Here is an 18,656-nt window from a genome sequence, read left to right on the forward strand (position 1 = left end):
ACAGTGACCAGAAGTCCAACAATACTGAGCGATATCGCTCAGCATTGTTGGACTTCTGGTCACTGTTTTGATTTTTTATCTGCAATCGCTCAGCATTGTTGGACATTGTTGACACCTCAATAAATCTTAAGTAATCAAGCAAATTAGATAGTATATGAAGTTTTGGTTAAAATATGCTTTTTGGAATGTTTTGAAATGCAAAAGACTGAAAATAATGATAGTTAAAAAAATATAATAGAGCTTCTACTTGGATTTTTTACCATGTAATTTTAGAAGAACTTAACTGATCTGCCTTTTATATTTATTTACCTAGTAGAAAAGCTGCATAGATTTAAAAAAATAAAAACAAAGTAAAAAAAGTATTTAGCAAACTTGAAATACCTTAAAAAATATAAGTTTCTAAATTTATTAAGTTGATTGCATTAATTTGATTTTACTCTTTGCAATAATATGTAAAATTTATGAAAACATTTGGGAAAAAATAATGAAGTTTTTCAAAAAAAAAAAAACTACATGGTTCTTTTTTAAAAAACATTTGGTTTTTTAGTTTAAACCGAACGTGGTTTAAACCAAACAACCCTGCATCTAGTTACGGAAAACTTAACCTGGCTGTATCGCCAATGCTGGGATTAAGATCTGCGTAGCCTTTTATTGCTGCCAGATTAGGTTCTCCCCAAACTATAAGTTCAAGCAGCAAACGACAAAACAGTGTTGCCAAAAAAGATATCTTCTTCCACTTCAATTAAAATAAATTATAACTTAAAAAATCAGCAAACGATAATTAAGTGCAGACGAGAAACGCTTTCCTGCAAATCTTCATTGTACAGCAACTATGCTTTTTCAGAATAACGTACCCCACAGTTTCAATTGAAGGCTCTACTTCAGCAAATACTTATTCTACTTCTTAAGAATTTTAGAATTAGTAGTTAGAAAAATCTAGCCTTTTTTTCTGGCGTTGTCCAAAAGGAAAATAGTTCATTAAAAATCTTGAAAAGGAAATATGTATTCATTGTTTAGCTTCCAACATTTATTTCTTAAGAAAATGCATCGGTGTTTTTCCATCAGGAATCAAAATCTAAAAATGTGAATTATATTTTAGTCTTTTCTTCCTTAATCGTATCAACTACCTTAGTCAACAATATTATTTCAGACAATTATGTAAATCATTCCTATAGATAATCTAGATCGTCAATAGATATTTTACGCAATAGACTTTATTGTCTGGCTTAGTAAATGCGTTTAGCATTAAAAAAATATATAAATAGAGCTTCTTGCATTTATTGTTTCATTATATTGAGCAGTGACTGCGCCTTGCTTCAAAAAATAATCTTTACTACGCAAATGGCTGCACTTACTCAATTGGTACGTGAGCATGACTCATTTTTTTTTTGTTTTTTTTTTTGAATTTTTGGATTGTGTTAAACTATACCATGTTGCGATAATAAATGCAGGCAATTTACGAGAGTTAGTTTGATGTACAAAATGTGTAGTTACATGTGGTGAAAGATGTGACAACTATAAAAACTAGTTATAAAACAAGTTCAACGGTGTTGTTATTCAGTAGTACTTAATAACATTCTAAATTACTGGGCTTATACTTTTTTTCTTTTTAGTTTTTTTTTTTTTTTTTTTTTTGGTTTTTACGCAGTCTGGTTTTTTGTTTTTATTTAATAATTTTTTATTTTACACTTTTTGGTTAATTTTCATTGACTTTGTTATTATGATTACGAGACGGTATATTACACAATCTTGTCATTTCATTGAGAGAATTTGTTTGTATCGTGAGGTTTATTAAGTAACTTGCGGTGGTCAAACTACTGATAATTAGTCCCTCTAGGGACCTAACTCGGCTTAAAGTTACATGTGCTTGACCTTCGGCAAAAATGCGCGAACTTAAGTCAACCACAGCAAAGCTATATAAACAGTCTGTATAACTCATGATGACGATGATGACGCGAAATTGGAAACGTCGTCCGTCAAATAAAAAACTAAAAAAGCCTGTCAAGAAAGTACACGTCACGAAACTCAGAACCTTAAATCAAGGCAAAAACAAATGCAACAAGTTAAAAGATGAAAATCGAATGAGTAGACTTTTTTTCTTTTGGTGCTTATTGCACGGGTTTATTTTGATGAGGACTACAATTTGAGTGTCTTGCCTTCGTTACGCTTAATATATTTTTTATAACAGTACAGAATACATATAAAAAACACATGAAAGAATTTACATCAGAAAGAGGGGAAAGTACATCCGCAGCGAGGGTGTCTTGACCCACCACCACAAGTGGAAGAAGCAATCGCTTAGACCACTCGGCCATTGAGAACCCCAATTAGCAGACTTAGTAAACAAAAAATTCTGGCAGTGAAAACTACCTGCATTTGTCACACGCAGGTAGCGTGCGACACCCAGTGTGCGCCGATCCCAAACTGACAAAATGGCAACCGGTTTTTGAAATGGTACTTTTGATTACTGTCATGTGTTTAGTGACACTCCCAAGGTTAAGACAAATCGATTGACGTAAGAATTAACAAAATTGGGCAAGGCGTTTAGCCTATAGAACGCCACATAGAAACGGACATACATTTATAGACTGATAAACACATTACCCTACTTTGCGTCGCTCACGCGCAGTCGGGTAAAAATAAAAGTAGCGGAAAGATTACATGATGAAATTTTCAGCACTAGGTGGTGAGACGAAAGGAATTTTCATGCGTTTATGTGCACCATGTTTTTATTTTTCCCATTTCCTCAATGTCCTTGATTCCACTTTCCCTTTTAGAAAAGTTAATTTTAAGTACAAAAATGAAAGTATTATTGTGATATGAATAATTTAATCCGACCATCAATTGCAGCAACTATGATTTTGTTTTTTTAAATGTTGGTCTCTATTGTACTGAATTTTGGAAAAGTCATTTTCGTTTTAGTAGGGGAGACGGGGTTAGTTGTTACAATTTTTTTTTCGATATTTTTTTCACTCTAAACTATTTAAATTATTTACACGCGTGAAACTTTAAAATGCATCTAGATTCTTTAACATTCGTAACATATTTTTTAAAAAATGATTAGAAGCCACTACTTTAAAATATTTCAAAATTTTTGAATAGATGTAAATTGTAACAACTTACCCCACCACGGGGCATGTTGTTACAGTATATGGGGTTAGTTGTTACATGAGATAAATTTTAGTGATGAAATGAATTTTATACGTTTTCTGGTTTATTCTGTTAAATTTTAAAAATACTTAACCACGTTAAAAATCAAAAACTTTTTCGCTTCACAAATTTACTTCATTAATGTCTTATTCTAATTAACTATCATCATCATTATCATTGTCTGCGAATTACAACTTTCACAAGCATATAATTTATAAAATTTCGAACATCGGTCATGTGCCCATTTGTCAAAATTACGACATTGAAGCCGTTTAGTTCTTTTTTTTTTTGGATTCTGAGTACGGTTTAGAGCACTCTATGCAGACCCAGTCTTCATCATCTTCATCCGAAGGACGTACTGTTTGGACGCACCTTTTTTTTTTTTTTCCTTTGTGTCTGTTGATTTCTTCTCTGTTAGACACAATTTCCTTTTCACAGATTTTTGTTTCCCAGCTTCGGCTTGCAAAACATTTTTTACTGATGTATCTATTAAAGTGGCGCTGACCTATGGTTTCCGCTTGCGAACCGTCTTCACTTCTGTACTCCTGCAGCGTTGGAGAAAGACCTACATTCGAATAATACATTATTTATTATTATTATTATTGTTGTAATTATTATTATTATTCATTCAACCATACATATTAACAATAAATTAATCATAGAATGAAAGAGATCAGAATTAGTACTTTTATTACTATTGTTATCCAACTACAGTACTTTATATGAATTAAATCATGCAATAAAACAGATCAGAAATAAGACTTACCACCAATAGCATTTTTCATCTTACTACAGAATCTCTCTAGTGTCATGAAATTCATCGGCTGCCTTTCGTAATGAACTACCTGCAATTACTTCTTTAGCCACATTCGGGTATGTTTCTTTAGGTGTTTTGCCCCTGCCCGTCTTGTTTTATAGTCCCCCGCCATATTACATTTAAAGAGAAACCATAATATTAAATTAAAACTGGCATGGGGCAAGTTGTTACTAGTAACAACTAACCCCAACAAAATTGTAACAACTTACCCCATGCGAGCCACTTTAGTTCTTGGCACATATGACTTGTATTATATCTTTGTAAAAAACTTTTAAATATGTTAGCACTTACCTAATAATGTAGGTCTTCACGTGGTATAGAAGCAAATTCGTTAGCTGCAACGGCTTCGTCACAAATAGAAAAATAACAGCGGAAAGAAAAATTACTTCCAGACTCAAAAAACCGTTTTCCTTGTACACTCTCCATGCTACTGACTGTAAGCACTCCAGTGATTGTCAGGGAATGCAGATGGGTGAGTGCATCTATTGCAAGAAAAGTCAGTTTCTCTTGGCGATTATTTGTTTTAAAGTCGAATGTAACAACTAACCCCGTGTAACAACTAACCCCGGTCTCCCCTATAACAAATGGTAATTTTTTTGTCACCGGTATTAGTGTACTGTCTTGTTACGATATTTAGCTTCATGCTTGGCGGGATAATATAAAGTGCTTTGAAAATTTTCATAGAGTATAATCAAGGTCAACTGGAAGATATTTTCAGATATTTACATAGTTGTAAAGAATTTTGAAAAAAAAAAAAATCAAAATTAGTTAAGGTTATTGTAAATTTCAAACCAAAAGGTTAATAAAAAGCAATCATAAACCAATACTGATCAAGAGGAAATAGAAGACGATTATGTTAATGTTGGAAAATAGTTGTCTCTCAAAGAGAAATTACAACTAGCCATAAATAATTTAAATAAAAAAAAACTACACACAATGCAAAAGAAACACACACAAACACACAGAAGACGGACTGAAAACCAACACGCAAGAGAACGAATAATGTGAAGATGAAGGACTTAAAGGCAATTAGAGGCGATATATCATTCATTATTTGTTAACAAACCCACCGACCTGCGTGGACAGTGTATTTTCAAGTGCAGGAAATGTGTTCACTAAAATGCGTTCCAGGCTGAGTAAGTATTCAAAGGAAGCATTATGTTTCTTACTGTTGGTGAGAAAAATATTGATAATAAAAACAATAAGTAGTAGAAATGATTTATAATAGCAGTAACAATAATAAACCATATAATAAGGTTAATAACAATAATAAAATAATAGTGATTGTAGTAATATAATAGTAATAATAAGAATAGTAATAAATAAGTAGCAGTAATGAAATAATAGAGATTGTAATAATGTAATCTTATATAATTAAAAGCTGAGCGTATGTACCTATGTATGTCCAAGCTTCTTCTCCCGAACGACAGTGAACTGACCATCGAACCAGGTATCGATGGATTCGTAATCTTCCCGCCTTCATGTTTGACTATTTAACATAATCCTCTGATAATAATTAGCGGAGATATCAATTAAAAACTTAATTATGACACTTGGATTTCGACATAAAATCCCTATTTTTCGAAGGCTTTCCTCCATTCAAATTATTAATCAGTGCTTCATCTCAACTTTCCGCAACAATGCCTTTATTAAAATGTATAGCGGATGAAGAAAATCATTGATATGAAAGATCTGTTGCCATTTTTTTCTCGAATATGACCAGGTAAAATTCTTGTTTTTGTTTTGAGGCTTTTCCTGTAATCACAGGGGGTTTAAAACGTTTACTTTTTGGGGGGTTTTCCGCAATCTGCCGCAAAATTTCACTGACTTTTTTTTTTATTATTCAAGCCTGAGTGTTGAACTCGCATCACTTGACATAACTTTTATTTTCGAGGAGGATCGTGCAAAGCCGGGTGACGCAGCTAGTAATAGCAATAAGAGTAGTAATAAACCAGTAATAACAAAAAATAAGTAGTAGTAAAAGTAAGTAATAATAAAAAGAATAAATAGTAAAATAATTTGTAATAATGAAAAAAATAAGTCATGAAAAACAAGAAACGATTTTAACAGAAAAAAGTTTACTCAATAACAATATAGAGTATAATTTTTACAGGTTATATATATCGCTGTAGCGATGCTTTTCACTCACCTTACAACAAATGCAGTCCCTCTAGAACAAAAGGAGAGGCCTCTTGGTTTAAATAACGACGGTTCATCAGAAAAAGCTGTTGGAAGTAAATCAACCGAAGACGCGCTGTCAAAAACAGGTAAGAAGATGTACTGGAAAAGAAATGTGAGATTTTCTCCGTATAGAGCATTCCAAGAAACTGTTAGAAGATGGATCATTTTAGTGTATGTCCCTCAATAAATTTGCACAAGTGAGACATTTTTACGCATATATTTGCACATTATTTCCGGAATTTAGAACTCTTTCGAATTTTAATATCGTTACAAATTCTGTAAATAGTAATTATTTTTGTGATTAATTTGTAGCAATCTAGCTAAATTTGGCGTTTATTCCATTATTCTTCATCTAAAAATTATTGTAGTAACTTAACCTGTAAATAGTTTCTTGTAATGAATATATAACCCCCTCACATTCAAATGAAGTATGCGATCCCTCCATTTCTGCTTTTTAACGGTCTGAGATTCGTCTGGGCCGGTGTTTTGTTTATTGTGAGGCACTTCGCGCTGTGTTACTGCGTATTTTGATGTAAATACGTGTTGTACCGTTGAGTTTACTGTGTTAATTGATATTTGCCTAATTGCTATGGTTAATTTAGCAGTTGTTAACGATATTTCTTGTACATAATCTTTACTAATAATAAAGCTGAAAGTCTCTCTGTCCGGAGGATGTCTGAATGTCTGTAGGATGTGTGTAGGATGTCTGTGACGCGCATAGCGCCTAGACCGTTCGGCCGATTTTCATGAAATTTGGCACAAAGTTAGTATGTAGCATGGGGGTGTGCACCTCGAAGCGATTTTTCGAAAATTCGATGTGATTCTTTTTCTATTCCAATTTTAAGAAAAAAAATATCATAAGATGAACGAGTAAATTACGAAATTATCATAACATAGAACCGTAACATGGGCGCAAGCCAATTGGCGAGATACGAAATTATCATAACGTGGAACCGTAAGATAGGTACAAGCCAACTGGCGAGAAAATTCACCATACATTATTTGTAAATATACAGGCGAACCAAAAGACCTTTTGATTTTTTCTATTACGGGCAAAGCCGTGCGGGTATCACTAGTTGTAAATAAACCTCCTGGGTTTTCTCAAGAACTGTGTCATCATTTAAAGCCAGTTTGAAGCTGCACGGAACTAGTAACAATCTATTCGAAAACGGAGCCATAATTTACCATGCTAAGAAGCATCGTGACAGTACGATCATACCCCAAACACGTACAAATCATATTTTTCAAGTACAAAATATAAGAAAATTGATACTTCATACTATGATACAAGCAATGGTTTCTTATATTCGAATCCATTAAAATTAAACGCCAATGTTTAAAATTCTGGGAATAAAGTGCAAATAAATGCGTGAAGATGTCACACCCGTTTAAATGGATTGAGTAGTGAGTCAAAATCCAGACAGGATTTTATTATAGTTATTATTAATATTATTATTAATTTTTTTTTTTTTTTTTTGAAGAAGGAAATATTTAAGAGTCATTTCTTTAAAGCTGGACACTTTTGATAGTTGATGTCTTCAATTTTCGTAAAAATTTCAGGATGTGTTAATGGTATTATAATAAGAATAGGTGAAGTTTCTTTTTTTAAAAAACTGATTTGTTTGTCCTTGAGTAGGGGACAAAGTTTAAGGTTGTGAGGAAAAAAAAGAGCTAAATATATGATTGATTTGCTTCAAGAGCAATGAGTGAACGAAGCCAATGCTTTTTAATAAGGATACTACTTGATACTAGGTACATTCTAGTATAAATATTTTGGTGACTCACTCATGGCTTTGAGGGCAAAGGTCAAATGAAAATGCATTTTTTAAAACTTTTTTTGCCATGTTTGGGCCCGGATACCTGCTAAAGCCATGAGTAACCCTCGGAAATAAGTATATGATTAACTACTCACCACAGTACAGTACTAAGAAAAATATAAAATAGCTTTTGTTTCTCTTGGCTTTAGTAGTTAAACGGTCTCAAAGTAGATGATTTTTTTTTAAAATGGCCAAGTTTAGAGGTCAATAACGTTGATCGCGACGGCTCAAAAACTTTGGGGTTCAGCTGTAGTTATAGTCCGAGTGAAGTAGTTTAAGGTCACACGCACGCCTACACACACGCGCACGCACGCACACACATATACACACAAACACATACACGCACATACACCTACACACACATACACACACAAATACATACAGACACCTACACATGCACACACACATACAAACAACTACCCACACATTCATGCCTGCACACAGACACAAACATATATGCCAACACACACTCAAACACAACCCCCCCTCCACATACACACACATTCATACACACAGCTACTCACACACTTATTCTTGCACACAGACACAGACACACATGCCTACACACACATACACATAACCCTACGCACAACACACCTACCCCCACACACACAAACACACACGCCTACATACCCACACTCATGATTGCGAAAAACATAATTTGAATTCAAGATGTCAAAATTCAAATTAATTTTTTTTATTATTATTATTATTTACTTTTAGGCCAAATTTAATAAATTTGTTTATTTATGAAAGTTTATTACTATAAGTAGTGTATATGCAAATTCGCTGTAATTATGAACTCAATCTCTTACCTAATTGCAATCTTCTTCCAAAATATAGCATTGATTTATGATCATTATAAAGTCAAAAATAACCAAAGATGCATGTGAATTGTCACAATGTTATATCAGAGTGATTCCACGTCAATTGATATTAATTTTTAAAATTGTCAAGGCTCGATCATTCCCTAATGGGATGAAATTTTATAGAGGTGTAGAGATGTCTTTGAAACTAACCTATGCAAATTTTCAGCTTCCGAGATTCGAATCCTGAGGATATAATATCTCCAAAATATAGTGCTCCAAAATGGCGGATCAGCTTTATGAGAAGAACTGCAATGTTGTGGTCAAGGTTACAGAAAACTTGGGAAAAAACACTGGAGGCATGAAATTTTGGGAGCTTAAAGTACATTTGGCTGTTGATTCGTTCTATTATTTATGTGAGTTTGAGCTCATAAGATTTTGAGTAGCATGCATATAAACTCGCGTAAAAACACTCTTTTATACTGAAATCATTTTTGGGACCGCTTAATTAAGTAATATGATTAGTTCTCATGGTTTTCTGACATGAGCCTAAAACTACACCACGTAGAGCATAATTACAGCTCTTGGCTCAAAGTTATTGACTCAGGCGTCATAGAGTAATCGACCTAAAACTTTGATTCTTGTTGTTTCAAATTATCAAATTTGAGACCGCGTTATTAAAAAAGTTAATTAGCTGCCATGGGTTTCTAACTTGGACCTTAAACTACATCACTCGGACTATAATTACAGCTGAGCCCCAAAGTTGTTGACCAGTCGCGATCAAAGTTACTGACCTCTAAACTTGGCCATTTAAAAAAAAAAACATCGACTTTAAGACCGTTTAACTACTAAAGCCAAGAGAAACGAAAGCTATTTTATATTTTTCTTAGAACTATACTGTGGTGAGTAGTTAATCATATACTTATTTCCGAGAGTTGTTCACAGTTTTAGCAAAATTCCGGGCCCAAATAAGGCAAAAAAGTTCAAAAAATTGCATTTTCAATTGACCTTTGCTCTCAAAGTCATGAGTGAGTCACCAAAATATTTATACTAGAATGTACCTAGTATCAAGTAGTATCCTTATTACCTCCTTGTACAAAAAAGGAAAAATTGTATTCGCAAAAAAATTTTCATTCAAATTTCGGCCTTAATTTCCATTTTGCTCACCCCCGAATTCATGTTCAGTTTTTTTTTTTCAACCTTACCATATGCGGATAAGCGCCTACGAACGTATAAACACCCGAAATATCCATTTCAACATTCCCAGAGTTAATTACAACGACTTTTCTCGTGACGTCCGTATGTACGTATGTATGTATATGCGTATGTGTGTATGTATGTCGCATAACTCAAGAACGGTATGTCCTAGAACGTTGAAATTTGGTACGTAGACTTCTAGTGGGCTCTAGTTGTGCACCTCTCCTTTTGGTTGCATTCGGGTGTTTCTAAAGGGGTGTTTTGCCCCTTTTTGGGGGGAAATCATTATTAATTTCGATGCATACTGAAGTGGTGTTATAATTTGGCGGATCCTTGGCAATATATCGCCAGTGCTTTGGTCGCCAAGTTTTGTCGCCAACTTGGCGACAAATTTAGCAATTTTTTTTTAAATCCGCTTTCAATTTGGCCAGTGGCGGTGATATTTAGAGAGTAAACTATTGAATCACATTAAAATTGCCAATAATGGGAAAATGACATTAAAATTGGAGTAAAAGGAAGTCATGTGATGCACACATCAGCTCGTTTAAAAATATTGGCTCGGTTCACTCATTGCTTTTGAAGCAAAGCAATCATTTATTTAGCTCTTTTTTCTCACGACCCTAAACTTTGACCTCCACTCAAGGGCCAACAAGTCAAATTAGAGAGGAAAGAAGCTTCACTTTTTCTTATCACAATACTAGTAAAATATCCTGAAAGTTGCAGGAAAATTGTAGGTGTTAACTATCCGACCTCCATTCACTTTGTCCAGCTTTAAAAAAATGACTATTAAATTGCAGATTAAGAATAAATTTAGATCTTTTTAAAAGGATCTGAATTATTCATGTTAAAACACAGAAGTGCCCACAGGGGGGGGGGAGGGAGATTATGGCGCAAGTTGCGCCATCAAAATTTTTGGGGAAGATTTTAAATTTTTTTAAATTTATTTATTTAAATTAATTTATTGATTTATTTTAAAATCGAATTATTTATTTTACTTTATTTTATTCTGCTCATATTTTATTTCATTTATTTATTAGTTGCTGTGTGTTTGTGTGTGTATGTTATTGGTGTAGTACAGAACTTTTTAATAAAATAATAATTAAAAATAAATAAATAAATAAATAAATTTAAAAATAAGTAAATAAATTTTAAAATATTAAAAGTAAATTAATAGTTTTTTTTTTTAAAAATAAATTAAATAAAAAAAGAAAGCTAAAAATAAGAAATAAAAAAGAGAAAGAGGGTTGAGAAAAATTTGGGGGAGGGGGAATTTGCGCCATTGAACTTGAGGGGATGGGCACCCCTGTTAAAACAGTGGGAATTAGATATCTTTTGACACATGTATGCTTGCAATACAGAATTCATATGAATATTTTCTTGTGACAAATACAGGGTTAGAGCAAGTGATGGACCCGATTTCAAAAAGTCATAGTTTCATATAGGGTTTCCAATCCCGTAATCCGGATCCCGAATCCCGCGAGATCCCGCAGGATTTTTAGCGGAATTGATCCCGCGGGATTTCGCTCGCAATCCCGCGGGATTTCCAATCCCGCAATGTTTTTTCCATTCAAGTGTTTTCCAGCTTTTGCCGCTCATAAAACGATTATTTTCACAAGCATCATCTGAAGTTTGAATCTTCTTCGTCGTTCTGCAAGAAGAGCAAGTAAAACTGTGTCTCATGTGACCATCAACGGATTTACCATTTCAGAACACAATAAAAATAGAATATATTTTTCTGAGAAGGAATTGGTGTTCTCATTCGAAGTTTCAATTTTCATACGTTCATCAATGGAGAAAATGCGTAAAACTGCTAAGCATTTTAAGGGGTCACAGTACCTTTCAAACATTTTTTTTTTAATTTAAGTAAATTTTATATTTCTTTGAAACCATAACATGCATACTTATTTCTTAATCAATAATTTATTTTCAAAATTTAAAAATATTGCCTACTTTTTTTCAAAATTCAAAAAATTGAAGAAAATTTCAATTTTTTCAAATCAGTAAGGCTTTTTTATTTTTGCACTTTTTTTTTTTTTTTTTTTTTTTTTTTTTGCTACACGATCACTATAGTCATCTCTAAAAATCTGTGCAATCATTTGCTTATGAGTTTATTAGAAAATTTTCTGTGATTAATTATGTAAAAAATCGAAGTTTTTTTTTTTTTAATTGGTTTTTAAAGGTTTAACATGCTCTAAACATTTGAGTAATTAATAAAATGCTTATCCAATGCACAGTTTTGTCAAATATGTTATCCCAATTGCAAAAAGTATTACTCTAAAACTGTATCTTTAATAGAAAAAAATCCTCAGGGATTCTAATGACATGAAAACACAAAAATACCATCATCGAGAAAAAGAAGTTTAAAGTTTTTCTTTTGCATAAGAACACATAGCGAGCATGGCCTAAAACCACTCATAATTTTTTAAATATTTGAAATAAAGCAATGAAACTTTTTCCCTGTGTTCAGAATAGTTTTTTGTTTTGAAATAAGCAATCAAAAATTTTTGATCGTTTCATCATTTTTGAGGTACTGTAACCCCTTAAAAACCATCACTAAAATTTAAAATCCAGTAAATTACGCTTAAAAAAATAGAGAAAGTGTATAACATATTCTAAAACCCGCTGAGTAGCCTGAATGCAATGTTGGAGCAGTTCTGTAAGCTTTAGTAATGCACTCAACCCCTAAAAGTTACAAAAAGTGCACTCCAAAGAAAAAACAATGAAAAACCTGACATTATTTAAGTATTCTGCACAACTTTAAAAGGGGTGACAGAAACTTCTATGACACACGGGATGACTCTCATGACAGGGCAGTAAGTTAAGCTGCTCAGGGGCGTGAACAGAAATTTTAGGGCCCGTCACAAATAACTTTTACGGGACCCCCTTCATATTGTTTACCCCTATATTTCACCTATCTTTTCAAAAATATTGTGCCGCCTTCAGTCTCGGGCCCGGGCTAACAGGTGTCCCTTGTTCCCCCCCCCCCCCCCGTGCACGCCTCTGACGCTGCTCATGTTTTTGAATTCCTCTTTAAAGTGAGAGGTAATTATTTAACGACGAAATTATTCAAACACTTTTACTGAGACTGCAACTTGGTGAAATGGTGAAATCAAGCAGTATTCACCCTTGCTGTAATGCATCAAATTCACTGATGCAGTGAACAACGTTAATGAAGCAACAAAGGTATTATCAATGCAAGTTAAATTGGATACAGCAAAACACATATCCAACAGACATCGCTTTAACAGGAAATATCTAACGTTGATTAGCACAAATAAACAGATTTCAGAATACACGTGTTTCGAGGTTTCAAGGAACCCCTTTTTCAATTCAAAGGTGTGAGCTTCTAGATGTAAAGACACCCAGTAAAAGCCAAACATCTTTACATCTAGAAGCTCACACCTTTGAATTGAAAAAGGGGTTCCTTGAAACCTCGAAACACGTGTATTCTGAAATCTGTTTATTTGTGCTAAACAACGTTGGATATTTCCTGTTATTTCTCGGCACAAAGGTATTTATTTATTGCTTAAGACATCGTTTTAGTTCGAAATTTGTAGTTCTTGGACGAAATTCCAGCATAAGAAAAGAAAAATCTATTCCAGAAGGTGATGAAGTTAATGCGGATCTTTTTTTAACTGTCCACAATTTCTTAATTTTAGTAAAACCAATTGCAGTGGAGCCACAGCACGTGTTTTCATCAAGAGCATTATTTTTAGAGTAAAAATACGTTATCATCCCATACGAGCGACACACATTTGCTCACCAAACGATAGTTGCTAATTAGGATCTGACTTTGTAGTGCTTTACAATGGGGTGGTTTCCTTCAGTCAAAAGTACTACTTTTAGTCATTGAAATGGATAGAATGAGCAAAAAAAATTACATGGACCCAGAAAATACTTTCATTTTCCCAACAGTTTTTTTAATTAATTTTTTTAAACGTCCGATTTTTCAAACAAGGCGTGGTCTTTATGACGTCACAAATGATGCAATTTGGCGCATCTTTCTAATACTACGTTTCCACGTTATGATAATCAAACAGCGAATTAAAATTGCGATCTACGCTTTCAGAAAAAAATACACTTTTCAAATTTTGGAAACGACCCCATTGTTGTACGGAATTCAAGAAGACTATTAAATCAAGTAATACAAGAAGTTCTGTCCAGAACTAGACGAGCCTACTTTCCCGCATACCCATACTACTTTCTAGTACCTGATCAATATTCTCAAAAATAGCTAAAATCGCAAATGTTTTCTAACATATTTTTCAAATACTTTAAACTGATTTCTAGGAATAAAATATTCCTCACTCATCTAAAAAAAAAATTAAATGCGTAAAAAAAAAAAAACAAATAAAATAGCAGCAACTTTTAAACAAAGCAGCTAATACACTTTTTTCCATTAAAAAAATCTTTAACAGCTTTCAAAACGAAAAAAAAATTATTAAAATTACTAAGCTCATTAAAATAAATACATCATATCAAAAAAAAAAAATCGTTTCTTTTTCCCCTGTTGCCAAAAACATTTTTTTTAAATGAATTAATGCACTTACCAAAATAACTAAAAACAATAAAATGTCAACTTAAAGAAATAATTTTCATTGTCAAAAAAAAAAAATCGTTTGCGCATATCTTTAGAAACATTAACGACTTCGAGTTTATTCGCCAAAAACTGAGTACCTAAATTGAAACTTTAGCGTAAAAATAAAAACAAGTCATATCAACAATAATTATTTCACAGTTAAAACCATAGCTGCGGAGTCGGAGTCAATCTCATTTTGAGATAAAGGAGTCGGAGTCGAATATTTAAGAATCGGAGTCAGTCATTTGTCCACCGTGTATAAATTTTTGCCAAAACTACGAAGTCAGAGTCAAAGTCGGGGAGTCGGAGTCCGATTAATTGTCGGGCACAGGAGTCGGAGTCGGAGTCAAGTGCCCCTAAATTCTCGGAGTCGAAGTCTGGAGTTTGGCGTCAAGAGCTATTTCCAACAAAATTTGTTTGAAGTAAATCCGCTTTCAAGTACGGAATTTACATTGACTTTCAGTTTCCCCGTAGGTGCTAATGTTAAGGGATTTGAACCGTTCAAAATTGAACGGAAAATTGTTCAAATCAAGAAGATATTTTATATACAAGTTTTTCATCAAAAGCTTTTTCCTACAAAGTTTGTTTGAAGCAAATTCGCCTCACAGTTCGCAATTGCCTTGAATTTGCCCGTAGGCGCTAATGTTAAGTTTTTTTGAACTGTTCAAAGTTGAACAAAAAGTAGTTCAAATCAAAAAGTGAAGTATGGGAATGAGGTGTCCTCGCCGAGATCTTTCGAACAAAAAAAAAGTTTGTTCGAATCGGACTATTCATTCAAAAGTTATTAGGGGGGGGGGGGGGGACAGACAGATCGACAGACAGACCGACAGACCGACAGACATTTTTCCCCCATCTCAATAATCTACTTTCCAATTTTTAATTTTTCGTTATTTATTTAATTATTTTATTTATTTTTGACTTTTTTTTTTTTTTGTTTTGTTTTTCGCGATATTTTTAAGATGCATTAAGCCTTCTTTCATGCTTTTTTCTTCTTTTTCTGACTTTTACTGGGAAAGTAGGCTAAAAAAGCAGTCGATCCTAAAAAGCACAGCTTTTCTGTCATTTTTTTTTTTTTTTTTTTTTTTTTTTTTTTTTGAAGAATAAAGCCAATCCCGCGGAATTGGCACTTTACAATCCCAAAATCCCGCGGGACTGAATTCGGCGCGGGATTGGAAACCCTAGTTTCATAACTATTGCACACATTGCTATAAGTGATACATGAAGTTAAAGAAAAGTATACCCAGCTTTTTTTTCCAGTTGCAAATGTTCGATGTGTCACCCTCTTATTACATGACATACTTCCAGGCTGTAATCCTGTTCATGCTACACGCCGCGTGATTTTTTTTTTTTTTTAATGTGATATAGCTGTTCCAGAATTGGAAGCTGAAACAGATCTCTTCATTTTGTAACAGGTAGTATTAGTGAGAACGGTCAAGCAGTTACGTTTTTACTGCTCGCTCTATCTCGCCGATCGTACCTACTACAAAATAAAATATCCCGTTATCGCTTTCAGTTTACCCGCCCTCTCTCCGTGTTCAATCTTTAACGTTAAAGACACCATTTATCCACCAATGTTGCCGAAAACGCTGCAAGAGCCTCACGGGTGCATTTGTGCAGTATTAAAGAGCGTTTGATAGAGTGATACTACAACGTAATGCAGCTTTGCGTATCAATGATAGAGTAATGATACAAAATGTATAGAACGAACTGGGTTACAGATTGTATGTACGTCACGTAACGAGAGGACTACACATCCAATATTTGTACGTGCCAAATTAAGAAGTATTCTCTACCTTTGTCTCCAACATAAACGAGTTCGTCCAGGGTATCAAGTTACTCGAACCGCACTATATTGCATTTGGTGTTTACTAGCTTCGTTGCCCGGCTTTGGCCGGTCTAGCCTGAAAAAGAAATTGTGTCAAATGACGTATATTCAACAATCAGAGTTAAATAAAAGAGAAACAAAACATCATGCAAAATTTTTGAAGAAAAAGAAAGATTCGATGAATTTAAGAAGTGTAACCATGGATACACAAAATAAAATACTTTTAAGAAATTAAAATGATAAAGAAGGATTCAAAAAGCGTAACCGTGGAAACGCAAAATAAAATGGTTAACAATTTGAATGGAGATGAGATTTTTAAAACTTGATTTAATACAGCTTGTAACTTTTTGTCCTTTGGATACAGCAGCATAGTTTTTCGACCAGAGGTCGAAATAGATCTGGAGTAAAGTGTCGTTCTTTCCAATGGTGTCAAAAAGAAAACTGTATGACAATTCGTTCATGTTTTATTGATAGATTTAATAGAAAAGTAGTGCTTTAGAAAGTAGTGCTTAAATTTTAGCTAAGCTTAAAAAAATTCGAGCTAAAATCGCAAGTAACTCCCGCCGTAAATAAGTTAGAGCATTGAAACAAACTGCATAGAACGCGGAAAATTCTACCCTTTTCAACGATATGTATAATAATCCTCCCCCCCCCCTATTCGGGAATTTATGTGAAAGTTAGGACTAAATTAGAGTAAAAAAAGAACTGCTCGACGTTTTTTTTTTTCGAACTTGTCTGCAAACCTTTCTTGAGCTAAAAGAAAGATACTGTGAAAATTTCATCGAAATCGACCTGGTAGTTCTCGAGTTTTGTGCGTTCACACAAACAGACGCTTTTTGGAAACTTCATTTTATATTATGTAGAGATTTATTTCCCCCGCCTCCATTCACTAGTTTTGTAACTATTGCAGCAAGAAGACAGGAAACGGCGAGCAACACTGAGTTTAGTACAGGCACACAAGAAAGTCATAATTCAGGATCTGGAACGGGATCTGATGTAAGACGAGCTAAAAGTGGAACTGATGCTGGAGGTGGAGCTGGAGCCAGTGGCGGATTCGGATTTGGAATGAATGCAGGAGGAAATGTAGGAAGTGGAGTAGGAGCTGGATCATAGTATTTATCCGCCTCAAAAGTTATACTGACGCTATACTACTTTTATGTGTTTTTGGTCATTTGGGATAACTCTCAACAGCAAATTTTTATGTCTGCTTAAAGAATAAAATATTTTTACCAGGATAATTTTGTTGATTGTTTACATCCTTTGGATTTTTTTTAAATCACGGTGAATGACCTTGAAACTTAAATATGTCGCTAAAACGTCATAGATCAATAGAAAGCTCTATTGCTTAGCTTTGCAATGGCTTTTGAATTTTCATTCTATTGCAGTTAGGAGAGAAGCTACAGTCATCTGAAAGAACACTTTTCATTTTTACTCACATTTTGAGTTCTTTTTAGAGACCTATATTTTGAACAATTTTCAAAAGAGAAATCTAAAAATTGGCAGGAATCTAGTCATATATTCCTTCATGCCAAATTTTATTGAAATCGGAAGTGGTGAGGTACAAAAGGTGATTGATCTGTCATTGGGATTGCCCATAGGTAGGCTTGCCAGATTTTCTAAATGTTCAACCGGGACACCGGAATGCCCCTACCCCCACCCAGCGGCGCGAGTGTTCAAAAGGGTGCATAACCCTAGCTAGTTTTTTGGCATATTCTAGAGGGCAGTTCATTCTCAGTGCTATGCGTAAATGGTCGCTAATTATGAACCTAAAACACGGGCAATGAAAAATGACACAAGCAGATAAATTTAAAAATTTAACAACTTGTATGTTAATATTTACAAGTTATTTTAGTAAGAAGAAACACTTTGAATGAAGAATTACACTCATGTCCATAAATGAAGGATAATTCAGAGTCACACAGAAATTGAACTCTAAAATAAAAGTTTCACCTGTAGAATTATCACACAAATCTTGAAGAAGAATATGAAATTTACAGGAAACCAGTAGATGGCACGGATAGTACTTCACAGTGACGAGAGTCTAAGAGAGGGGTACATAAGGAATGGTGGCAAAGAAGTAAAATTGTTTACAAGCGCTTTAAAAGCTTTTCAGTGCAATAACCGCATAATTACGGCACAAAGGAAACATTTGGATGATTGTTTACGTGGTAGAACTATTGGATGACTGGAATGTGAACGTACCCAGCTGGAAGTACCCGAGGAACTTGGAATCGTCCAGAGTGTCATCTCCAGGTTGTGGCAACGATTCCAAGACGATGGGAAT

The 18,656-nt window shown here is 33.8% G+C and overlaps 1 protein-coding gene across 1 annotated transcript; it reads left to right on the top strand.

Moving 5' to 3' along the window:
* The first annotated feature begins 1,269 nt into the window (after positions 1-1,269).
* Positions 1,270-17,610, top strand: LOC129226557 (uncharacterized protein DDB_G0282077-like). The gene is made up of 3 exons (XM_054861169.1): positions 1,270-1,362; positions 6,081-6,234; positions 17,283-17,610. The coding sequence occupies exons 1-3, from the start codon at positions 1,342-1,344 to the stop codon at positions 17,483-17,485; spliced, it is 378 nt and encodes a 125-aa protein (XP_054717144.1). The 5' UTR covers positions 1,270-1,341; the 3' UTR covers positions 17,486-17,610.
* The last annotated feature ends 1,046 nt before the right edge of the window (positions 17,611-18,656 follow it).

This window comes from Uloborus diversus, chromosome 7, assembly GCF_026930045.1.
Source record: "Uloborus diversus isolate 005 chromosome 7, Udiv.v.3.1, whole genome shotgun sequence".
Classification (NCBI taxonomy): Eukaryota; Metazoa; Arthropoda; class Arachnida; order Araneae; family Uloboridae; genus Uloborus; species Uloborus diversus.